Below are 22846 nucleotides of genomic sequence, written 5' to 3'. Positions count from 1 at the left end.
CTACACTCTCATGAAATTCTTCCAAAAAGCCCAAAATGTGGTATTTGCTAATGGCACAAGCAAGAAGAAAAATTAGTTTTGTTTACTTCCTCTAAAACATCAAAAATCAAGGCACTGCACAAGATTTCCAGGTGAGTAATCAACAGAATTTGAGTTTCCTAGCCTTTTCCCCACGTAAACTGTACAAACCATTATTCCCCTCTGCTGTAGGTGCTCATTTTGTGGCAAGAGAAGTCAACTTTTTAATATGTAGACTCTAGACATTAATCTAAAGTTTCTTACTATGGCAGGTGGTTAAGCCCTTTTTTGTTGTTGTTGCTAAAATTCTTAGATAGGATGAATATCTCAGAATAAGGTATGTTGTCTGGAATGCCCCTACGTAGTCATTCAGTGCCTATTAAAGTCCAGGGACAATTCTAGGGAACTTTACAGTTTCAGGTCTTACCTTTAAGTCTTTAATACATTTTAAGTTAATTTTTGTGAGTAGTGTATGACAGGCTTGGGGCTAGGTTTAAATAATTATGTTTTTTTCAGAACTTTATAATTGAGAATGATTTTATGTGTTTATATTTTAGGATACATACAGCTTAGATTCTAGTAAATTCTATTAGGGAAAAACAGATCCAAAATAATATATAAATATGTATATGTAAAATATGTATACATATTTACATGTAAACACTTACATGAGTATATATATAATATTTAAGTATTTATGTTACATGTTACATACATATACAGGCATACCTCGTTTTATTGCCCTTCACAGATACTGTGGTTTTTTGTTTTTTGTTTTCCTTTTTCTCCCCAAAGCCCCCCTGTACACAGTTGTATATTTTTAGTTGTGGGTCCTTCTAGTTGTGGCATGTGGGACGCCACCTCAGCATGGCTTGATGAGCAGTGCCATGTCCGTGCCCAGGATCCGAACCCAGGAAATCCTGGGCCACCGAAGCACAGCACGCCAACTTAACCACTCAGCCACAGGGCAGCCAAACTTTTTTTTTTTGAGGAAGATTATCCCTGAGCTAACATCTGCTTCCAATCCTCCTCTTTTTTGCTGAGGAAGACTGGCCCTGAGCTAACATCCATGCCCATCTTCCTCTACTTTATATGCAGGACGCCTGCCACAGCTTGGCTTGGCAAGCAGTGCGTAGGTCTGCACCTGGGATCTGAACCAGCGAACCCTGGGCCACAGATCGGAATGTGTGAACTTAACCGCTGTGCCAGGGGGCCGGCACCAGATACTGCATTTTTTAATAAGACCCTCCAACCAGCAAAAAGATTACGACTTGCTGAAGGCTTAGATGATGGTTAGCATTTTTCAACAACACTAAAGTATTTTTGAATTAAGGTATGTAATTGTTTTTTTAGACATAAGCTATTGCACGCTTAATAGACTACAGTATAGTGTAAACATAAATTTTATATGCACTGGGAAACCAAAAAATTTGTGTGACTCGCTTTATTGTGATACTCCCTTATTGCAGTGGTCTGGAACCAAACCTGCAATATCTCAGAGATATGCCTGTAGACATACATAAATATTTACATGTAAATATTATATGTCTATATATATATAAATCATGCCAGGTGATAAGTGTTATGGGAAAAAATAAAATAGGGTTGGGGGAGAAAGAGGCTTGGGCAAGGAGTTATTTTAGGTGGGGAAGGTCTCAGATAAGTTGATGTTTGACCACACTCCTGAAGGAAGTGAAGGAAATATCTGGGGAAAATCAAGCTGTTGTAAGGCAAATGAATATCAAGTCTGGAGTTCATGGGAGAAGCCTAAACTGAGTATAATCAATTTAAACAACATCCACACAAAGATATTATTTAAAATCATAACACCAGATAAGACTACACTTAAAGAACAAAAATTCAACCAAGTAAATTTAAAGATCCAATTGGCTTCATTAAGCAATTCATGAATGGGGCAGCATCCCATCCAGCAAGAAGAGAGATACTCTGAGGAGGTGTACAAAAGGGAAAATTTTTACAGACAGAAGGAGGGTGGGGCAAGGAAGTTATCAGCAAAAGAAAAGAAAGGATTATTGTAGGCCAGGACATCTTCCTTTGGCATTTGGCGGGAAGGGAAGGGAAGGCAGGGGTTTTGTCATGCAGATTACCTCACTAACGCTAATCAGGAAATTTCAGATTGTTGAAAAGTTACATTTCTGGGAGAGGTTGAAATTGCAATGGAGTCTTGATTTGCTGTTGTGGAGACAAAAGACTCCGTTTTGTGCCTGTGCTTTTTTAACACTACAAAGTATAGGCAGAAAAGAGACCCAAGGACTAAGCTTTAGGGAACTCCAACATTTAGAAGTCAGGGGAATGATGAGAAATAAACAACTGAGACCGCGAATAAGTGACATTATGGTGAAGCAGGAAGAAATTAGGAACACTGTGATACCCAGAAGCCAAGCAAAGAACTTGTTTCAAGAAGAAGGAATGACCCAACTGATATTATCTGGGGAGATAACACATGCACTGAGACCTCAGGGTTTGACTAGGCAATGTGGAAGTCACTGGTGACCGCAGGAGGAAGTGTTCCAGTGAGGTCACAGACAGGAAAACATTATTGGACTAGGTTTAAGAAAGAATGCAAGAAGTAAAAACTACTTTTTAGTAGCTTTGTTAAACACTGAACAGAGAAACAGGGTGATAGCTGGAAGGAGAGGTAGGGCCAAAGGTTATTTATTTATTTATTTTTTGAGGAAGATTAGCCCTGAGCTAACTGCTGACAATCCTCCTCTTTTTGCTGAGGAAGACTGGCCCTGAGCTAACATCCATGCCCATCTTCCTCTGCTTGATATGTGGGATGCCTGCCATAGCATGGCTTGTCAAGCAGTGCCATGTCCGCACCCAGGATCCGAACCAGCAAACCCCGGGCCACTGAAGCAAAACGTACGAACTTAACCACTGCCCCACCAGGCCGGCCCAACATATTTGTATTTTGATGGGACCACATTGTGAGAACTGCTGACCTACAGTAATCAGTTCTAAACGGAAAATGAAGCTGGAGATGAATACAGAATAAGTTTTCTTTAATATGGACTAAAAAAGCTAAAGTGTATAAAATCAAAGCCAAGGATAGGCCAAGCACAGAATTATCCACAAACTTACAGTATACTTAGAACTAGGCTACCTAAGAATCACCCAAAAGAAGCATTAGAGTATGAACTGTAAAGTATTAAATTCACTACTTTGTGAGATACACTAAATAAAGCAGTACACTTTTGGAATATGCTACCCTAAAATGTAAAAAAATATATACTTTGTAATTTTTCCAAAAATAGACTATTTCAGATAAAAGTTTGAACAATCAATTCTTCTAGAAAAGATTTAAGGCACATTATGTTAAAAAATTCACATACTTTAGGGGCCGGCCCGTGGCCCAGTGGTTGGGTTTGCACACTCCACTTCGGTGGCCCAGGGTTTTGCCGGTTCAGATCCTGGGTGCGGACCTAGCACCACTCATCAAGCCACGCTGAGGCAGCAACCCACATAGCACAACCACAAGGACCTACAACTAAAATATACAACTATATATTGGGGGGCTTTGGGGAAAAAGAAGAAAAAAAAATTCATATACTTTAGGCAAACTTACTATGTTCTAGGTACTGTAGTAAGTAGTTTGTTTCGCTGACTAAACAAAAACCATGTTTATTTAGGTCATAAAAAGGCTAAAATGAAGTATGGTGTAAATATTGTCAAAAGCAATTCTTTGGGGGCCAGCCCTGTGGTGCAGCAGTTAAGTTCAAACATTCCACTTCGGCAGCCTGGGGTTCGCCGGTTTGGATCCTGGGTGCGGACATGGCACCGCTTGGCACATCATGCTGTGGTAGGTGTCCCACATATAAAGTAGAGGAAGATGGGCATGGATGTTAGCTCAGGGCAAGTCTTCCTCAGCAAAAAGAGGAGGATTGGTGGCAGATGTTAGCTCAGGGCTAATCTTCCTCAAAAAACAAAAAAAAAGTTCTCTGAAGAGAATATCTCCGGAGAGATGATCTTAGGGTCATATGCCTTTAAAACATTATAGAATGAGGATTTACATTTCAAAAACTGTGGACAATGACAAAGAGAAGATACTAGTAACCTGGTCATGACCTAAAGAATAAAATTGGTTTGGGGCCGGCCCCGTGGCACAGCGGTTAAGTGCACACATTCCGCTTTGGCGGCCCGGGGTTCACCGGTTCAGATCCTGGGTGTGGACATGGCACCGCTTGGCAAGCCATGCTGTGGTAGGCATCCCACATATAAAGTAGAGGGACATGGGCATGAATGTTAGCTCAGGGCCAGTTTTCCTCAGCAAAAAAAGGAGGATTGGCAGCAGTTAGCTCAGGGCTAATCTTCCTCAAAGAAAAATTAAATTAAATTTAAAAAGCTTTAAGAAAAAAATAGGAAAACTGGTTTTATTATTAGTACATGAGAGTTAGTTACAGTGAGGTATGCCTTAGGGCTTGTAAACAAAGGGAATTATCCTAAACTTTTTTTGGAAAGAGGAAGCCTGTTGTGTAAAATTGGACGCATGATGCCATGAAACATTCCTTTCATCAAACTAATTATCCTTGTTTTGGATTTCATGTTTACCATTGTACCATACACATCTGCTTATCAGAAGAAATGAATTGTCATATAACCTATCATACTCATGAACATTCTCAATTTCTGATTATGAATAACAAGGAGGCAGGGTTTTTTTGTTCAGTCTCCTGAGCTTGGTTAATGTGAATCTGATCCTCAGAGATGGGTCAGCTCTTGAGGGTGCTCTTGATGAGTCTTTGAGAGTCAGACTGAGCCAGATAAGGAAATGAAACACACCCCTGTTGTCAGGCTACGTTTGGGAGATCACTTTCTAACCTTTTCCCCAGACAGTATGTGCAAAAATCCTTTACCCTTATTCCGCCATGGATGAGGTTTCTTCGAAACTTCTTGGCTTGCGAGTGACAAGTGGTCCCTCCTTGACCAAATTCTAAACAGGTTCCTCTGAGCCACCTTTTCAACTAGGCATCGTCCTTGGGCTTTGCCCTTACGAGCTCAGTTGTAGCAAGAATATTGTTAAATTGGTTTAGCCAGAATCCCCGCCGCCAATATCTGGTCACCTTCCATCTGACCAACTTCCTTATCCCTCCACCATCCCCCAAGTGATATGTGATCAATCTGGCCTGTCTTCAGCAAGAACCCTGTTATGTTAGTTTAGCCAGAATCTCCCTACCCTTGATGTTTCCTCTTAGTAATTTTCTATCCACTGACAACCCCCGTCCCCCTCGACTTGTTCCTTGGCTAATAATCACGACTTGTCCATGCTGTATTAGGAACTAACCGAGTTCTATACTGAAGTCTCTTCTCTCCATTGCAATAGTTCCTGAGTAAAATCTGTTTTTACTGCTCTAACTACTGTCTAGCTCTGGTTTCCTTTGACACTAAGGAGCCAGGACAGCATATGTTTAAATAACTATATGTGTTTACTTTCCATTAAACTACTAGACAGCATTTATCTATTAGGAGTAATACTTTTACCTCTGTCAGTAAAGAGCTAAAATGTATAAAAGAAGATTTATCCCAAACCTTGTCTGAGACAAACCTTGCTTGTTTGATGTAATTCACAATCTCTTTCTGGGAAGAAAAAAAGAAATGAGCATTCCTGATAAAATGCTTCAGCACTATAACAAGATAAACACATGTTTTGTGAAACTAGTTACCAATCCACCCTAGGTGACTCTCAAGTGACTGTCAGTCAAGAGGCAAGTGGCATGTAAGAAAATACCATTTATTTATTTATTTATTTATTATTTTGAGGGAGACTAGCCTGGAACTAACATCTGCCGCCAATCCGCTTCTTTTTGCTGAGGAAAACTGGCCCTGAGCTAACATCCATGCCCATCTTCCTCTACTTTATATGTGGGACGCCTACCACAGCATGGCTTGCCAAGCAGTGCCACGTCCACACCCGGGATCCAAACCAGCAAACCCCAGGCCACCAAAGCAGAATGTGCAAATTTAACCACTCTGCCACTGGGCCAGTCCCAGAAAATATCCTTTTTTTAAATCTAGTCTAATTATTTCCTATTCCTATAAAGCATCCATTGCAAACATGGGCTAACTAACGATCTTTCTTTTGCATGCAATATTTTGATATAGCTTTGATATTTGTTCATAACCAAATCTGTCAAAACAATTTTTTAATTAACATGTACACTGTGTATTTATGTATGGTAATCATACAGTAGTGGGGGATTAAAGATCTCTCCAGTTCATGTTTCTTTTCTTTTTTATTTGTTTTGAGGAAGAGTAGCCCTGAGCTAACATCTGCTGCCAATCCTCCTCTTTTTTGGGGAGAAAGACTGGCCCTGAGCTAACATCTGTGCCCATCTTCCTCTACTTTATATGTGGGACGCCTGCCACAGCATGGCTTGCCAAGCGGTGTGTAGGATCCGAAGCAGCGAACCATGGGCCGCCAAAGTAGAACGTGTGAACTTAACTGCTGCACCACTGAGCCGGCCCTCCAGTTCACATTTCTGGAATGGTTATATTTAGTTTATTTTATTCACTTGGTATCTTTTTTTTTTAAGATTGGCACCTGAGCTAACATCTGTTGCCAATCTTCTTTCTTCTTCTTCTTCTTCTTCTCCTCCCCAAAGCCCCCAGTACATAGTTGCATATTCTGGTTGTAGGTCCTCTGGTTGTGCTATGTGGGACGCTGCCTCAGCATGGCCTGATGAGCAGTGCCATGTCCATCCGCGCCCAGGATCCAAACCAGGGAAACCCTGGGCCGCCAAAGAGGAGCGCGCGAACTTAACCACTTGGCCACGGGGCCGACCCCTCACTTGGTATCTTGAAATTAATTTCAATCAAATAATTGGCATTATGAAAAAAATCAAAGGACTACCATAACAATTCTTTCTTATCTTTTATTCATTGGTTTTAATGATAACATTATTATTTGGGAGACATTTTTATCATAAAGGAAATGGGAATATCTGTATCAGTATTTTCACTCTGTCACCACTTCAATCTAAGACAAAGGTCCCTTGCAAACCATAGGAGGTTGCTCAAAAGAGGTCAAGTATTTCTGTCACATTAAAACCATGACTTTACTTAGAGGATAGGATCAAAAATGTTAACAAATAACTACTTAAGAGTTTCCCTTCTTCTTCCTCCTCCCAGGATCTATCTTTTGCCCTTAGGGCAGCTACTGGGCCTACTCTTGTTTTCTGATTGGGATAGTAATTGGAAAAGTCTGAGGAAAGGAAGACTAGGTCGGTTAACACATTCTGAATGTCAAACTGGTATCTGATACACAGAAGACCCACCTTTATTTTGGTTACATTTATTTTTAAAAATGAAAACAAACAAACCACACATCTATGGACAGCTAATCTTCGACAAAGGAGCAGAGGGCCTACAATGGAGAAAAGAAAGTCTCTTCAACAAATGGTGCTGGGAAAACTGGACAGCCACATGCAAAAGATTGAAAATTGACCATTCTTTTTCACCACACACCAAAATAAACTCAAAATGGATCAAAGACCGAAAGATTAGGCCTGAAACAATAAGTCTTCTGGAACAGAATATAGGCAGTACACTCTTTAACATCAGTTTCAAAAGAATCTTTTCGGACACTATATCTCCTCAGTTGAGGGAAACAATAGAAAGAATAAACAAATGGGACTTCATCAGACTAAAGAACTTCTTTAAGGCAAGGGAAAACAGGATTGAAACAAAAAAACAGCTCACTAATTGGGAAAAAATATTTACAAGCCACTTATCCGACAAAGGGTTAATCTCAATATACAAAGAACTCACACGGCTTAACAACAAAAAAACAAACAACCCGATCAAAAAATGGGCAGAGGACATGAACAGACATTTCTCAAAAGAAGATATAAATATGGCCAATAGACACATGAAAAGATGTTCATCATCGCTAATCATCAGGGAAATGCAAATCAAAACTACACTAAGATATCACCTTACACCCATTAGATTGGCAAAAACATCCAAAACCAAGAGCGACAAATGTTGGAGAGGTTGTGGAGAAAAAGGAACCCTCATACACTGTCGGTGGGAATGCAAACTGGTACAGCCACTATGGAAAACAGTATGGAGATTTCTCAAAAAGTTAAAAATAGAAATACCCAATGACCCAGCCATCCCATTACTGGGTATCTATCCTAAGAACCTGAAATCAGAAATCCCAAGAGTCCCTTGCACCCCTATGTTCATCGCAGCATTATTTACAATAGCCAAGACGTGGAACCAACCTACATGCCCAGAAACTGATGATTGGATAAAGAAGATGTGGTATATATACACAATGGAATACTACTCAGCCATAAAAAAAGACAAAATTGGCCCATTCGCAGCAACATGGATGGACCTCGAGGGTATTATGTTAAGCGAAATAAGCCAGTCAGAGAAAGACGAACTCTATATGACTCCACTCATAGGTGGAAGTTAATATATTGACAAGGAGATCTGATCGGTGGTTACCAGGGAAAAGGGGGGGTGGGGGGAGGGCACAAAGGGGGAAGTGGTGTACCCACAACATGACTAACAATAATGTACAACTGAAATCTCACAAGGTTGTAATCTATCATAACATTAATAAAAAAAAAAATGAAAACAAACAAACCAGGGTTGATTATAAGAAATAGCAATCCTGCCTCATCAGAAAGTCTGATAACTGGACAGGATTGCTACAGAAGTTATCAAAAGTGGCTTTATAGAAGTAAAAGTTTCAGGGCCGGCCCCATGGCCAAGCAGTTAAGTTCACACGCTCCACTTCAGTGGCCCAGGGTTTCCCTGCTTCGAATCCTGGGCACGGATATGGCACTGCTCATCGAGCCATGCTGACGCAGCATCCCACATGCCACAACTAGAAGGACCCACAACTGAAAATACACGACTATGTACTGGCAGGGGGCTTTGGGAGAAAAAGGAAAAATAAAATCTTAAAAAAAAAAAAGTTTTGCATTAAAAACAACACCACGAGGCTGTTTTATGACCTACTTGAATGACGTCAGATGACCAAATACTGTAAAAACTTATTCCTAAAATTCTTTTTGTTTTCCTAAAAATCCTCTAATCAGAGAATTGTGACAACTACCATATACAAAAGAGAAGCTGTACTGTTTTTGCTTAATGCTTGCATCATCACAGTGATACAACACAAATGGTGGTGCAATCTGATGCCAATATCCTAATATTCTAAGTTAATATTTCACCCTTTGTTTTTTTTTCCTAGTGTACTTGAAGGTACTAGAAAACAATGCCCCTAGAAAACTTATCTTCACTAGATAGTGCTATGAAACATGGTCGATGTTTTGGGGAACACTGTCTATAACTAAAGTTAAAGATAAGGTTTGCCAAACAGTTTGACCAGGGTGAACTAGTCTAACCTCAAACAACAGGGTGGGTCAGCATTAAAGAAAAAATAAAAGGTTCTGTGCATTTGGGAACTAAGTGAAAACATCAGTATTGATTATACCAAGGTCAAGGTGAAACTGGCGGCCAAACTTGCTTTAATTATACTCAGCTGTTTGTTGGCAAAAGTAGTTAGATAATGCACTACTAAAACCCACTCTACAGATAACATCTCTGATGCTTGGGTCACCATGGTAACAGGTGGAGTGCTTGAGTTTTTCGGGAACTGAGAGTTGACTCCTTGTCCAGTTCAGGCCAGTTGAGATCACCAACCCATCAACTGGGCCTGTGCAAATTCTGAGCAAGTGACCTTTGTGACGTCAAGGAGCTAAAAACTCCACCCTGAGATCATGGTAATGCCGCCATTTTGTGAACATGCGTCCTACAGGCATGAAGCTTGACTGCACTTGCGCAGATCATCATTTTCCTCACTTCTCCTTACCTCCCATCATCTATTCCCACACCTCAGACTGTCCCACCCCCTTATCCCATAAATATCCCTGAGTCCCCATGTTCCAGGAGGCGGATCTGAGACTGATTCTCCAGCCTCCTTGCTTGGTCGCCTTGTGATTGAATCCTGTCTCATTTGCAAACGCGTCTTCTCTGTGATTGGCATAATCGTGCAGCGGGCAAAACAAACCTGGTTCTGTAACAACTGTCAAACATTCAGACAATTAAATAGTATATTTAATACAAATAAAAATACTTTATAAACACTGTCTTTTATTTTAAACTTCTACCTTCTTAAAAACGAATCAGTAAGTGTCCTGGTAATCATTATACCAACAAATATTTTGTTAGTTATAAGGGCAAGCTGAATTCAGTAACAAAAAAATATAATTATGTATTAATATGAAGAAACAAAGAATTATGTAGATTATTCTTATTTTGATTTACTTACTCAAAAACCATCAAGTCAAACATTTCACTTTCTACAGATTTATATTTTGCCCTCTGCAGAACTAGAGGACTGAAGAGAAAGTGATTCCGGACCATCGGCCATAATATGTACAGATTCCAAACGCCTCCAGTTATTTTTGAAAAACTTAAAACAATACCGAGTACAATACTTAGTTGCTTCTAGTAGTCATTAAGATTTTAGTTCTGTTCCTTGAATTATATTCCGAATCTTCTCAGCATCATTTTGTACAATTTTGTTGGATGGATCAATCTTAAGTGCAGCTTCATAATCCTGTAGGCCTATATTTATACAGCAATGTGATCAGTAAAATAAATACTTTATAAATACTTGTGTTATCTAGACAATATTTTTTAAATATTAAAAAAAACACACACTAGGACCATGGTTCAGGACAAGTACCAGGTTTTAAGTCAGATTCCCATCTTCACACATATGGTAGCTACTCTGAGATTGCAGAAATTTTTCAGTAATTTTGGGAATTATAATGATTTCATTCAGGATTTACTAAGAAGCAGTTACTTTAAGTACAAATAAGCTAACAGCTTAACCTCATTACAGCATGACCAGACTCAAAACTCATATATCAAAAGAACATTTTTATCACCTCAATGAAAAATAAATGGCATCTTATTTAGAAATTCTAGATTAAGAAAAATAATTTTATAGAACTCATAGACTATAGTTTGTGCTTTTTTCCATAGTTATCACATCTACAGAATTCCTTTGAGGAAAACTGGTTAAAAAGGGAAGCACTGTGGACTAGTTGGTAAAAATATATAACTGAATCTAAATCTTTACGGAAAAAAAGCAATAGGAAGAATTTCTCTGGGAATAAGGAAACCTGAGTTCTAAGTGCTATTGATCTGCCATGCCACCTCAGGCAAATCACTTAACTTCTCCAAGCCTCCATTTTCTCATCTTTTTTTTTTTTTTTTTTTTTGCGGAAGATTAGCCCTGAGCTAAATGCTGCCAATCCTCTTTTTGCTGAGGAAGACTGGCCCTGAGCTAACATCTGTGCCCATCTTCCTCTACTTCATATGTGGGACGCCTACCACAGCATGGCATGCCAAGAGGTGCCATGTCCGCACCCAGGATCCGAACCGGCAAACTCCAGGCCGCCAAAGTGGAATGTGCGCACTTAACCGCTGTGCCATCGGGCTGGGCCCATTTTCTCATCTTTAACATGAAGTGTTCTTCTAGCTCAAAAAAGTCTATGATACTATAATTTCTAAAGAATGCTTTAAAATGTTTCATTCTTGTCTTAATAATTTTTATCCTCATGAAAATGGATAGGATATTAAGAAAAGGAGGGGGCACATAAACCTAATTCGATGCTTTGGTTAGAAGAATCTCCTAAAAGTTACAGAAAGACGTTTACAAAAAAGTCAGAAATAATAAAACTTTACAGGCTAGAGCCCGCTCTCTAGCAAGGCATCCTCAAAGCGTAGGCCTTTATGCCTTGAATGAATGGAAGCTGATGGGCATCTGGGTAGGAAGGTGTGTGAAGAGGAGCGTTGAGGATGTAACTCTGGGTACTACAAAATTCTGCCCTTTTGGGCAACGTGAGTAACTGCAAATAGCCCCTAAATACATTAAAAATGAAAAACAATAAAAATTAAATAAATGCTACGGCTTCTATAAACATGGGGCTGAATTACAAACTTTAGTAGTCTCATGAATATAAGTAATAATCATACATTGTGGTAGATCAGTTATTTCTGAGCTTATGTATGTGTATGTTGTGTATGTGTGTATGACCAAAAAAGCTCATTTAACAATTTCCATTATATCTTAAGTGACTCAATGATATCCTTTATCATAAATCTTTCTATAGAAAACTTGTCTGATACCACAGCATTTTCCTAGTTTTGTTCACCTCTTGTTTTAACTCCCTTCTACAACAATGAATTTTTAAAATATTTCAAAATCACTTTTTGTCAGTTAAGTTGCAAAGAATAAATTAAATCCTATAAATATAAAATAATGGAGTCCTAAAAAAGTCATAATCTTAAATAATCCCAATGACATTTTTTTCAAAGTATAACTTGGAACGTAAAAACATTTCTATCAATTTCTTACCTTCTATATACAATTCTAGTTGACAGAATGCTGTTCCACGTCGTACATGTGCCTTCATTCTTGCGTTAGCATTGTCTGCAACAGGTGGTGTCAATAATTCTAGTGCCTTACAAAAAATAAGAAGAAGAGAAAGACATAACCTCCTAATTTAAACATGAGCAAAAACATGGTAAAAATCTTAATTTTAAAACAAGTCTCAAGCTCTTACACACCTATATTTTTTGGCTTAGTCAGTACAGCAATTTATCAAATACATATATTTATGTTGAACAATTTAAGGAATTGTTCAGTTGTTCCTATACGAGATTCATACCCTGCCCCCCAAAGTTATGATTTGGTTTACCATTTGAAACCTATATATAGCTTTACCTTTACTACCAGGAATAATTAAATAGCATTTGTGGTCTTTTATATACAAATTGGGTGATTCCGTTTATTCATTCATTCAATAAATATTTGTTTGTACACAAAACTGTGCTAGTAAAAGGAAAACTGGATTATAAAAATATTGTCAGATCTTCAGTAGCTTAATGAGATCAAAGTATGAGGACTGGCTGTTTCCTCCATATCCTCAATCTCAAGGAGCCACATAAGAGATTTTGTATGTGATTTTCCTTTAAAACAAGTTATTTTGATACGGAAAAAAGAGAAAAGACTAGACGTTTAAGATAATGACATGATATTAGTAATGGAAATTAGGATATACTAAGTTACTCTTGTAACCACAGGCCCTCCAGGACCAGTTCAACTGACCCCATCTCTTATCAACAGAGGGATTAAGAATTGCCTTTCAGAAAATTTGCAAAGTCATGTAGCCAAGGCATGTGCAGAAGAAGAAATCTTCACTTGAAATGACCGCAGAACCAGATTCTCCTCCCCATGGAACCAAAGGCCTGGGATATGACTGGACCTTAAAGTTGGTCTGTTATCAGAAGCAAGGGATTCGTTATTCAGGAAGATCTCGTGTTAAAATTCCTTCCCCACCTTCCATAAAAGTTTAGAACCTCACCATAAATGTTTCGAATCTTACCATAAATGCTTGCAGCCCACCAATCAAAACCTGTCCCACCAGCGTCTCCATGTGCCAACCTGTTCTCCCTAACTTCCTTTTTTTTTGAGGAAGATTAGCCCTGAGCTAACTACTGCCAATCCTCCTCTTTTGCTGAGGAAGACCGGCCCTGAGCTAACATCCACGCCCATCTTCCTCTACTTCATATGTGGGACGCCTACCACACCATGGCATGCCAAGCGGTGCCATGTCCGCACCCGGGATCCGAACCAGCGAAGCCCGGACCACCGAAATGGAACGTGCGCACTTAACCGCTGTACCACCAGGCCGGCCCCCGTCCCTAACTTCTTAAATTTTGCCCCAAATCCTGAATTGGAGAGACAGATCTGAGGGCACACAGCCCCGTCTCTCTGCAAATCAATCTTTCAGAATAAAGCTGCTTTCTTTCCCAAAGGCTGATGCCATAATTAATTGGCTTGTTTACGCATATTGGGCAAGAGAACCCCAATTTTGTGCGGTAATGGGAAAAGGATTATGGATACATCCTTTAACTGTGCAAGTAGCAGTGGGACCAAGTGTTCCTCCTTCTACCTTGCCTTAAGTCTGCAAAACTTTAATAAGAAAAAGGGTGAGTATAAACTGACAATCGGGGCTGGCCTGGTGGTGCAGTAGTTAAGTGCACACGTTATGCTTCGGCGGCCCATGGTTCACCAGTTTGGATCCAGGGTGCAGACATGGCACTGCTTGCCAAGCCATGCTGTGGCAGGTGTCCCACATATAAAGTGGAGGAAGATGGGCACAGATGTTAGCTCAGGGCTAGGTTCCTCACCAAAAAGAGGAGGATTGGTGGCAGATGTTAGCTCAGGGCTAATCTTCCTCAAAAAAATAAATAAATAAAATAAATAAATAAAAATAAACTGACAACCACTTACTAATTTCCTTATAACTTCAACTGATACACCAAGGCAGTACAGTAGCAATTGATAGGGGATTTCTCATCTAACTTGCAGTCTCAAGAAACAGCAGTTCCTTGTCCATTCAAAAAAAATCTTTTTTTTTGGTAAAAAGATGTAATTGCAAGACGATTCTTAAAATACTTGCATCTCAATTATTTAAATTTAACAGACAAAAGGCATCATTTAAACCAATAAATAGGAGGATAACAATGTTAAAGCACCATATATAAATAAGTAGATACACATACCTTAGAAGAATCTTCGATGGCCTTATGTAAGTTTTTTAGTTTTAGGTGGCAAGCAGCCCGATTCAGGTATAATACTGGAATCTTATTATTTAGTCTGATAGCTAAGTTGTATGCATTAATAGCTGCCAAATAGTTTTCGGTTGCAAATAATTTGCTAATGAGACAAAAACAGAAAAGAAAAACAATATAACATTGAAGCAGAAACACAATATTAATATCTAATTATATTTGGCAGAGGGGATGGCTTACCTCCTTTTCTGTTCCCTGTACCATGGACATCATCAGCTGCACTAGACTCCGCCCCTCCTCCACATACATCAGCATGTAAGCTGAAGGCGACTGACCTCTCCCCTGCCTCCAACGGTAGCCATCAGTGGTTCAAGCCAGGAGGCATATTTCCATCCTCCGTGCTACAATGACTGACTCAGGGATGGGTTTATGACCTAAACTGGTCTACTCAGAATGAAGCCTGTGACTGTTTCCAAAGCTGGAGGATGAAAAATTGGGGACACTCCCTTTGCTGGATACAAATGACAAAAGCACACAGCCCAAATTGTTGCTGACCATTTTTAACACGATAGGAAGAACTAGCATTAGAATAAAGCTGATACGAAATTACGAAAAGAACAAAAAGGCAGAAGGAAACTGAGCTCTTGGTGATATAGTTAAGCTGCTGGATCAAGCTTTATCTGAAATGCAATACACCTTTATCTTTTTAGTTATATAAGGCAATAAATTCCTTTTAACGTAAAGCCAATTTACACTGAGTTTTTTTCTAACTTGCAGAGAAAAGCATCCTAATAGATACACTCTTTCAGTTCAAATCTTCCAAAATTCTCTTCAAATAAAGAGTTGTACATAATTAAAGGATTTATTTAAAATGTAAAGTTTCTTTCTTTATGTATAATTCCCAGAACTTAAAAAAAATGATAAACATAAGGGAAATAGAAAATACTTTGACAAATATAAAAGTGTGATATAAATAACACTTTGTCTTCATTTCCAGTCGATTGTACTGCATACTTTACAGTTCTAGAAAATTAAACATGATGACACCAAAAGTAGACTCATGCAAGCAGCCAGTAAATCATGAGTGAAAGGGAAAATGACACCACCGTGACATCTGACCTAGGCCTGACTCACATGTAAAATAACTTGCACAAACTAGAAAAGCTAATTCTGTGGGAACAGTTCACGTTTCTGAAATGCCTCCTAGCAGCTAGGATGTTTCTGACCGCAAGTAAGAGAACCCCAACTCAAACTGGCTTAAACAAGCAAGGAAATAAAGTATCTCACATTAAAGTCCAGAGGGAAAGGCTCCACTATACCATGCCCAACACAATCAGTTCAAGGATGTTATTAAGGCCTCAAGTTTCTTCCATTTCTTCTTTCTACTGTACTCAGCGGCTACCTCATTCTAGGGCTAGTTTTCCTCATGGGTGTAAGATGGCTGCAGAGTTTAAGGGGCCACATTCAGGCACAATATTCCTAAGAAGAAAATGGGATACTATCTTCTGGTATATGCTCCTTAAGAGCAAGAAAACCTTTCCCAGAAACCTCCCACTTCACTCCTTTCCCATCTCATTGACCAAAAGTACTACTCTCAAAAAATTTTTTTGCCTTAGAAAATCCACCAGTCTCTCTCTCTTCCTTAATCTCTCTCCGAGACCCTCTTTCTCTCTCCACTTTTACTCCTCAGTACTGTATATTGCTGTTTGGGATTTTTTTTTCTTTAAAGATTGGCACCTGAGCTAACAACTGTTGCCACTCTTTTTTCTCCTTCTTCTTCTTCTTCTCCCCAAAGCCCCCCAGTACATAGTAGTATATTCTAGTTGTGAGTGCCTCTGGTTTGGCCAGCCCCAATGTAACAGTTTTATCAGAAAAATTCTCCCAGACTCTAAGGGAAGAAGAGCTTATAATGAGCAGTACTAAAAGAACCATTGTAGGGGCCGGCATGGTGGTGCAGCGGTTAAGTTCACACATTCCACTTCGGTGGCCCTGGGTTCGCTGGTTTGGATGCTGGGTGCGGACATGGCACTGCTTGGCACGCCAGGCTGTGGTAGGTGTCCTACATATAAAGTAGAGGAAGATGGGCACGGATGTTAGCTCAGGGCCAGTCTTCCTCAGCAAAAAGAGGAACATTGGTGACAGATATTGGCTCAGGACTAATCTTCCTCAAAAAAAAAAAAAAAAAAAAACCACTGTAGGAGGCATAATAGCAAAAAATATGAAGTAGTAAACTTTTTAAATGATATTTATATACATAATAAAATATAAATCCAAAGGAACATTACATTCTTTAAAGTTCAGTACCCTATAAACATCCAAAAAGTTGCTTTATAACTTTCAGTATGGTGCTGAACTCAGAAATAGCTGAATTTCAAAAGGAAAGGGAAAAAATGAAACCTCTGTCTAAAGGGCAGTAGACTTTGAACACCAAATTTAAACAGAGCAGCTAACAGCCATTAAGTCTATCCTGATGCTCCAAATAAGGCAATGCCAGTGAAAAGAATTATGCAAAAATACTCATTCATCCAACACATGCTGAGTGCTTAATGTAGTGAGTGTATAGCGAGAACAAAAGAGACATGGACAATCGTAAACACTCCTGTGAATTTTATGATAACCGATTGGCTTGCCTTTAAGAAAGAAACATTCTTAAACATTCTTTCCATTTGGCAATGGCCAAAAGGGCCAAACATTCTGTACAAGAGTTGAGTGGGGGAGAAACAACAAGAGGCAGGAGTGACAAGAAAGAAGCAATGTGGAGAGAAGTGAAGAAAGGAGCAGAAAAGAGTTATGAGAAATCAGAAGCAGTGGGGCTCAGAAACAGCAACGGGGGTAGAGAGCAACACATATTCCAACAGGAGACAGAACAGTTCTGTTCTGTGGGCAATAGGAACTGTAACAGCCACCTGTCCCTCAAAGAACTTTGAAAGTCCTTGTCTCTTTCAGCATCTTGTGTAGACAGAAAACATTGTACGGGCTTCTAAAGGTAAATATCAGTGTGCCTTGGTAAAGGCACGTCAACCAGCAAAATTTGGCACCCAGGACGGAAGAAGGAAAAGAATATTGCACACTAAATAAAATGACAAGCTAGGCCATAATAGGTACTGTAACAGAATATTATGGGCTATAAAATGCACACAAACAAGCAACTGAACAAAATTATCATTACATTAAAGAAGTCATCTTAGAATACGGATTCTAAACTTCCTGAAGTTAGGCAAAAAGCATCAGCATATGAAAACAGTCCTACCTCCATAAACAGAGTTCTAAAAAATGCAGCAGAGCAGGGCAGATTTGGCGGATCTGTTCTGAAAGTAAGTAAGTACGAAGGGCTGTTGGGAGACAATGCTCCATGAGTCTCTTATTTTCTTGCATGTCTTATGTCAGATGCACTGACAGCTTTTGTAGGACTCTCTTTTCAAAGATGTCTGTATAGCACACAACTTTGGAAGATAGAGATAGTGTCTGCCTCTTGGGCAAAGACCAGATTTGTTTGCCACTCAGTGTAATAAAGATAACATCTCCTTGCAAGGCAAAGGTTAGACAGGTTTGCTTATAATCCTTTCATAAAAACTCTGTTCCGTAAACATGGCCTTCTCAGCCGTGGTACAAACCTGCTGTGTGTAGGGTATCCACCTGAGTCTGCCTCTGCATTGGCCCCATGGGACTTGAAGGGCAAAGGGAACGAACATGAAGCTCAAGCTGCCTGTCCTTTGTCTCTGACCCATGGGTCTCCTTTCTTCTGCTAGCATGTATGAAACTGTGGTGGGCTAACCCTTCACAGTTTCTGCCAGGGAATGGACCGAAACCAAAGTATTAGAAGAAATTCAATTTGGCAAGGAGAACTGTGTGCTATGTTGGGAGAAGATGGTAACAGGTGGTCAATAATCAGCATCAAAAACTCCAACATGACGCTCTCTGCCCCTCCTCGTTCGACAGACAGCCGCTTCCCTTCCGCACTGCTAGCCGCGTGCCCGCGACGCGATGGTGAATGTCGGAGTAAACGGATTTGGCCGTATTGGGCGCCTGGTCACCAGGGCTGCTTTTAACTCTGGCAAAGTGGATATTGTCGCCATCAATGACCCCTTCATTGACCTCAACTACATGGTCTACATGTTTCAGTATGATTCCACCCATGGCAAGTTCCATGGCACAGTCAAGGCCGAGCACGGGAAGCTTGTCATCAACGGAAAGGCCATCACCATCTTCCAGGAGCGAGATCCCGCCAACATCAAATGGGGCGATGCTGGTGCTGAATATGTTGTGGAGTCCACTGGTGTCTTCACTACCTTGGAGAAGGCTGGGGCTCACTTGAAGGGTGGAGCCAAAAGGGTCATCATCTCTGCTCCTTCTGCTGATGCCCCAATGTTTGTGATGGGCGTGAAACACGAGAAGTATGACAATTCCCTGAAGATTGTCAGCAATGCCTCCTGCATCACCAATTGCTTGGCCCCCCTGGCCAAGGTCATCCATGACCACTTTGGCATCGTGGAGGGACTCATGACCACAGTGCATGCCATCACTGCCACCCAGAAGACCGTGGATGGCCCCTCTGGGAAGCTGTGGCACGATGGCCGAGGGGCTGCCCAGAACATCATCCCTGCTTCTACTGGTGCTGCCAAGGCTGTGGGCAAGGTCATCCCTGAGCTGAATGGGAAGCTCACTGGCATGGCCTTCCGTGTCCCCACCCCTAATGTGTCAGTCATGGATCTGACCTGCCGCCTGGAGAAAGCTGCCAAATACGATGAGATCAAGAAGGTGGTGAAGCAGGCATCGGAGGGCCCCCTCAAGGGCATCCTGGGCTACACTGAGGACCAGGTTGTCTCCTGCGATTTTAACAGTGACACCCACTCTTCCACCTTTGATGCTGGGGCTGGCATTGCCCTCAACGACCACTTTGTCAAGCTCATTTCCTGATATGACAATGAATTTGGCTACAGCAATAGGGTGGTGGACCTCATGGCCCACATGGCCTCCAAGGAGTAAGAGCCCCCTGGACCACCAATCACCCAGCAAGAGAAGGAGAAAGGGCCTCAGCTGCTGGGAATACTTGCCCCAACTTGACCCCCTAACATATTGAGAGTCTCCTGACCTCCACAGTTTCCATCTCAGACCCCCTGAAGAAGGGGAGGGGCTTGGGGAGCCCTACCTTGTCATGTACCATCAATAAAGTACACTGTACCCAGCCAAAAAAGAAAACTCCAACATGAAGTAAAAGAACATCCAGACAGGCAGAATCCAGCTACAGAAAATTCAGAAACAACAAGCATACAGAAATTCAGACTGGCAGAAGCTGGTACTCGGTTAGTCTATAAGCAAACAGCAGGCTCCCACATACAAAGCTGGAGTTCAGAAGCAGAAATAACTTGGGGGGCAAGAGAAAAAGCAAAAGCAAAGCACATCCTCAATCTTAAAAAGACTGGAGTATTAGGCAGGCTACAAAATCTGACACTTAGGCCAAGAGAATAAAAAGGAAATTCAGGGGCCAGCCCGGTAGCGCAGCAGTTAAGTGCACACATTCCGCTTCGACAGACCGGGGTTCGCCAGTTCAGATCCCGGGTGTGGACATGGCACCGCGTGGCAAGCCATGCTGTGGTAGGCATCCTACATATAAAGCAGAGGAAGATGGGCACGGATGTTAGCTCAGGGCCAGTCTTCCTCAGCAAAAAGAGGAGGATTAGCAGCAGATGTTAGCTCAGGGCTGATCTTCCTCAAAAGAAAAGGAAATTCAGACACTAGAACTCGGGTAGGCGATTTTATGTAAGAACGGTGATACAATGCTGGATGCAAAACTGTAGAATTATATATCCTCGATTCCCTCCTATCTAACATTAGAATCTGCTGTGGAGAGTGACATATGCAGACAGAATTCAAGTGGTCCTAGTGTGGGGAAAGAAGGGATTTTAAGTCTGGGATTAAGACAAGGTCCAACAAAACTTATGTTAAAAATCAAGCACAGAGTAACGTCAGTGGGACAGAACAATGGTCTATCTGCCTTACGTGATTACAAGCGTCTTCTGGAAGGGTAGCTATTAAAGCTATTTACAGATTCTGAGTCATGTAAGGCTGTTAAATAACACCATACCTTGCATGTATCTAAATTATAGCCTCCAAACTCTGTTTCATGTGAGATGTTCTCAGTAAAAAGTTATCTGGCACAATGTTAATTGGAAAAGGTAAAATTCTTTGATTAGCAAATAAAATTAACCATGCTTATGTATTTTCCTGAAAGGTAGATTTGGCATTTAAAACTAAGACACAGCAGGAGGCGGTTGGTAATGAAAAATGAAAACATTCTGTGGCTTTTTCTCAGAGTCTGTTTTTGAATAGATATAATCCCTGAAACATTTTCTCAAGCTATTGCTCTTTTGAAAGGCATGCCTACCTCTACCCTTTTGTGAAACAAGTGTCTCATAGGTTTAAACACAATAAGGACAGCTGGACTCTTTTTGCCTGTGTACATATAGAAGGCTACCATGAAACAAAGCCTCTGGAGATGAAAGTATTTCATCCTTGGGCTTAAATTCAACACCTTGCTTCTGAACCGGTTCTATTAGGTCAGTTTCTGTCTTTTGTACTGCACTACATTGCTGAAGAGGACAGAGTTCTCTCTAACAAGTCTTACCTTTCCTTTTATCTGTCTGTACTTGGCACTATGATTAACTCTACTTTGCTCTGTTTCTCTGGGTGTCATTAGTTACTAAGTTTTCTTCCATCTCCCCTCATTTTTAACTCTCTTCTTCTTCTCTTGCTTTTACTACCTAATTGGAGGCAGTAAGGCAAAATGGTACAAAAACAACAGAGACTAAAGTAATTTCAATCTACCAGTCACACCTGACAGCTGCAAAGTACACTTTTGCACTAGGTTGCTGCCAATTCATTGCTTTTGCCAGCAATGAATAGACAGGAATATATCAATTATATGTGTATTTATATACATATAATATACACACATATTATACACAGATAACATATACATATATAGACATATTTATACCCATATAATTGATATATCCTATGTATATATATATACACTTTATATAAATACTAGTCTTCTGCTGTACTTGTCAGTCAAAACTTCAACCCTTGTTCAATGCCCTTTCCAGTCTTAAATCCAATCATGTCATTAGTATATCGGAAATAAGACCAGACCAAACACTGCATAGGACCTTTAGCCAGTCCCAGCACCATAACACCTTGTGCCAAAGGACTTTCTAACCACGCCCATCAACCCTGTTATCTTTGGGCACTGATCAAAAAGCACGCATCTCCCTTGTGCTCATATTAAAGTCCCTATTTGCCACCCTTTCCTACTCTCACCTGCCTCTACTCCTTTGCACTGGCTTTACTCCTGGTGCCACCATAGCATGGCTTGATGAGTGGTGTGTAGGTCCACTCCCAGGATCTGAACCCACGAACCCTGGGCCACTGACGTGGAATGCGTAAACTTAACCACTACACCACTGGGCCAGCCCCTGGCTTTTTTTAAAGCATTCTTCTTTTATTTAGTGAGGGTTTTTTTTTTTCAGATTGGCTCTGAAATAACACCTGTTGCCAATCATCTTTTTTGTTTTTTCTTCTTCTCCCCAAAGCCCTCCAGTACAAAGTTGTATATTCAAGTTGTAGGTCCTTCTGGTTGTGGCATGTGGGATGCTGCCTCAGCATGGCTTGAGGCGCTGTGCTAGGTCCACGCCCAGGATCCGAACTGGTGAAACCCCAGGCCGCTGAAGCAGAGTGCACGAACTTAACCATTCGGCCATGGGGCCAGCCTCTCAGTGAGGGTTTGGAAACCTGGTTCCCAGCACCTGTCTCCATCCCAACTTCTGCCATAATTCCAGAAGATTCTAAGTTTTAGGTATATGACCCATTTATCAATTTAGCCTTGAAATACCTGCAACTCCTTAATTCAAATCACCTCCTCCTCAACTCTACTTTTACTACCACTTCCAGGGACACATCTTGGACATCCCCTGAACTGCACTACCTCAGAAATAGCAAACTCTGGAATCCCAGCCACTGACCACTGGCAGCTACTATTCTGCCAACTTTCCTTTTATACTCAAACTTCAACCTTGCAATGCCCTCTAATTTCTTTTTTTTTTTTTTTTAGGAAGATTAGCCCTGAGCTAACTACTTCCAATCCTCCTCTTTTTGCTGAGGAAGACTGGCCCTGAGCTAACATCCATTCCCATCTTCC

General features: G+C 40.6%; 1 protein-coding gene and 1 pseudogene across 2 annotated transcripts in view; one reads left to right on the top strand and one right to left on the bottom strand.

Annotated features, from left to right (window-relative positions):
• Window positions 1–10129: 10129 nt before the first annotated feature.
• Window positions 10130–22846, bottom strand: part of DNAAF4 (dynein axonemal assembly factor 4) — a 66513-nt gene continuing 53796 nt past the window's right edge. Inside the window, exons 7-9 of one of the 2 annotated variants that reach the window (XM_070579749.1) lie at window positions 14641–14794; window positions 12428–12533; window positions 10130–10626 (exon numbers count right to left, since the gene is read on the bottom strand). In XM_070579749.1, the coding sequence (XP_070435850.1) occupies window positions 10517–10626; window positions 12428–12533; window positions 14641–14794 (370 nt within the window). In that variant the 3' untranslated portion in view covers window positions 10130–10516. The remainder of the gene's footprint in view (window positions 10627–12427; window positions 12534–14640; window positions 14795–22846) is intronic. The other variant, XM_070579757.1, reaches the window with a different exon arrangement.
• Window positions 17994–19848, top strand: LOC103543705 (glyceraldehyde-3-phosphate dehydrogenase pseudogene; annotated as a pseudogene).

This window comes from Equus przewalskii, chromosome 1 (genome assembly GCF_037783145.1).
Source record: "Equus przewalskii isolate Varuska chromosome 1, EquPr2, whole genome shotgun sequence".
Lineage (NCBI taxonomy): Eukaryota > Metazoa > Chordata > Mammalia > Perissodactyla > Equidae > Equus > Equus przewalskii.
The sequence above is the reverse complement of the archived record's forward strand: the minus strand, read 5'-3'. Positions and strand labels throughout refer to the sequence as shown.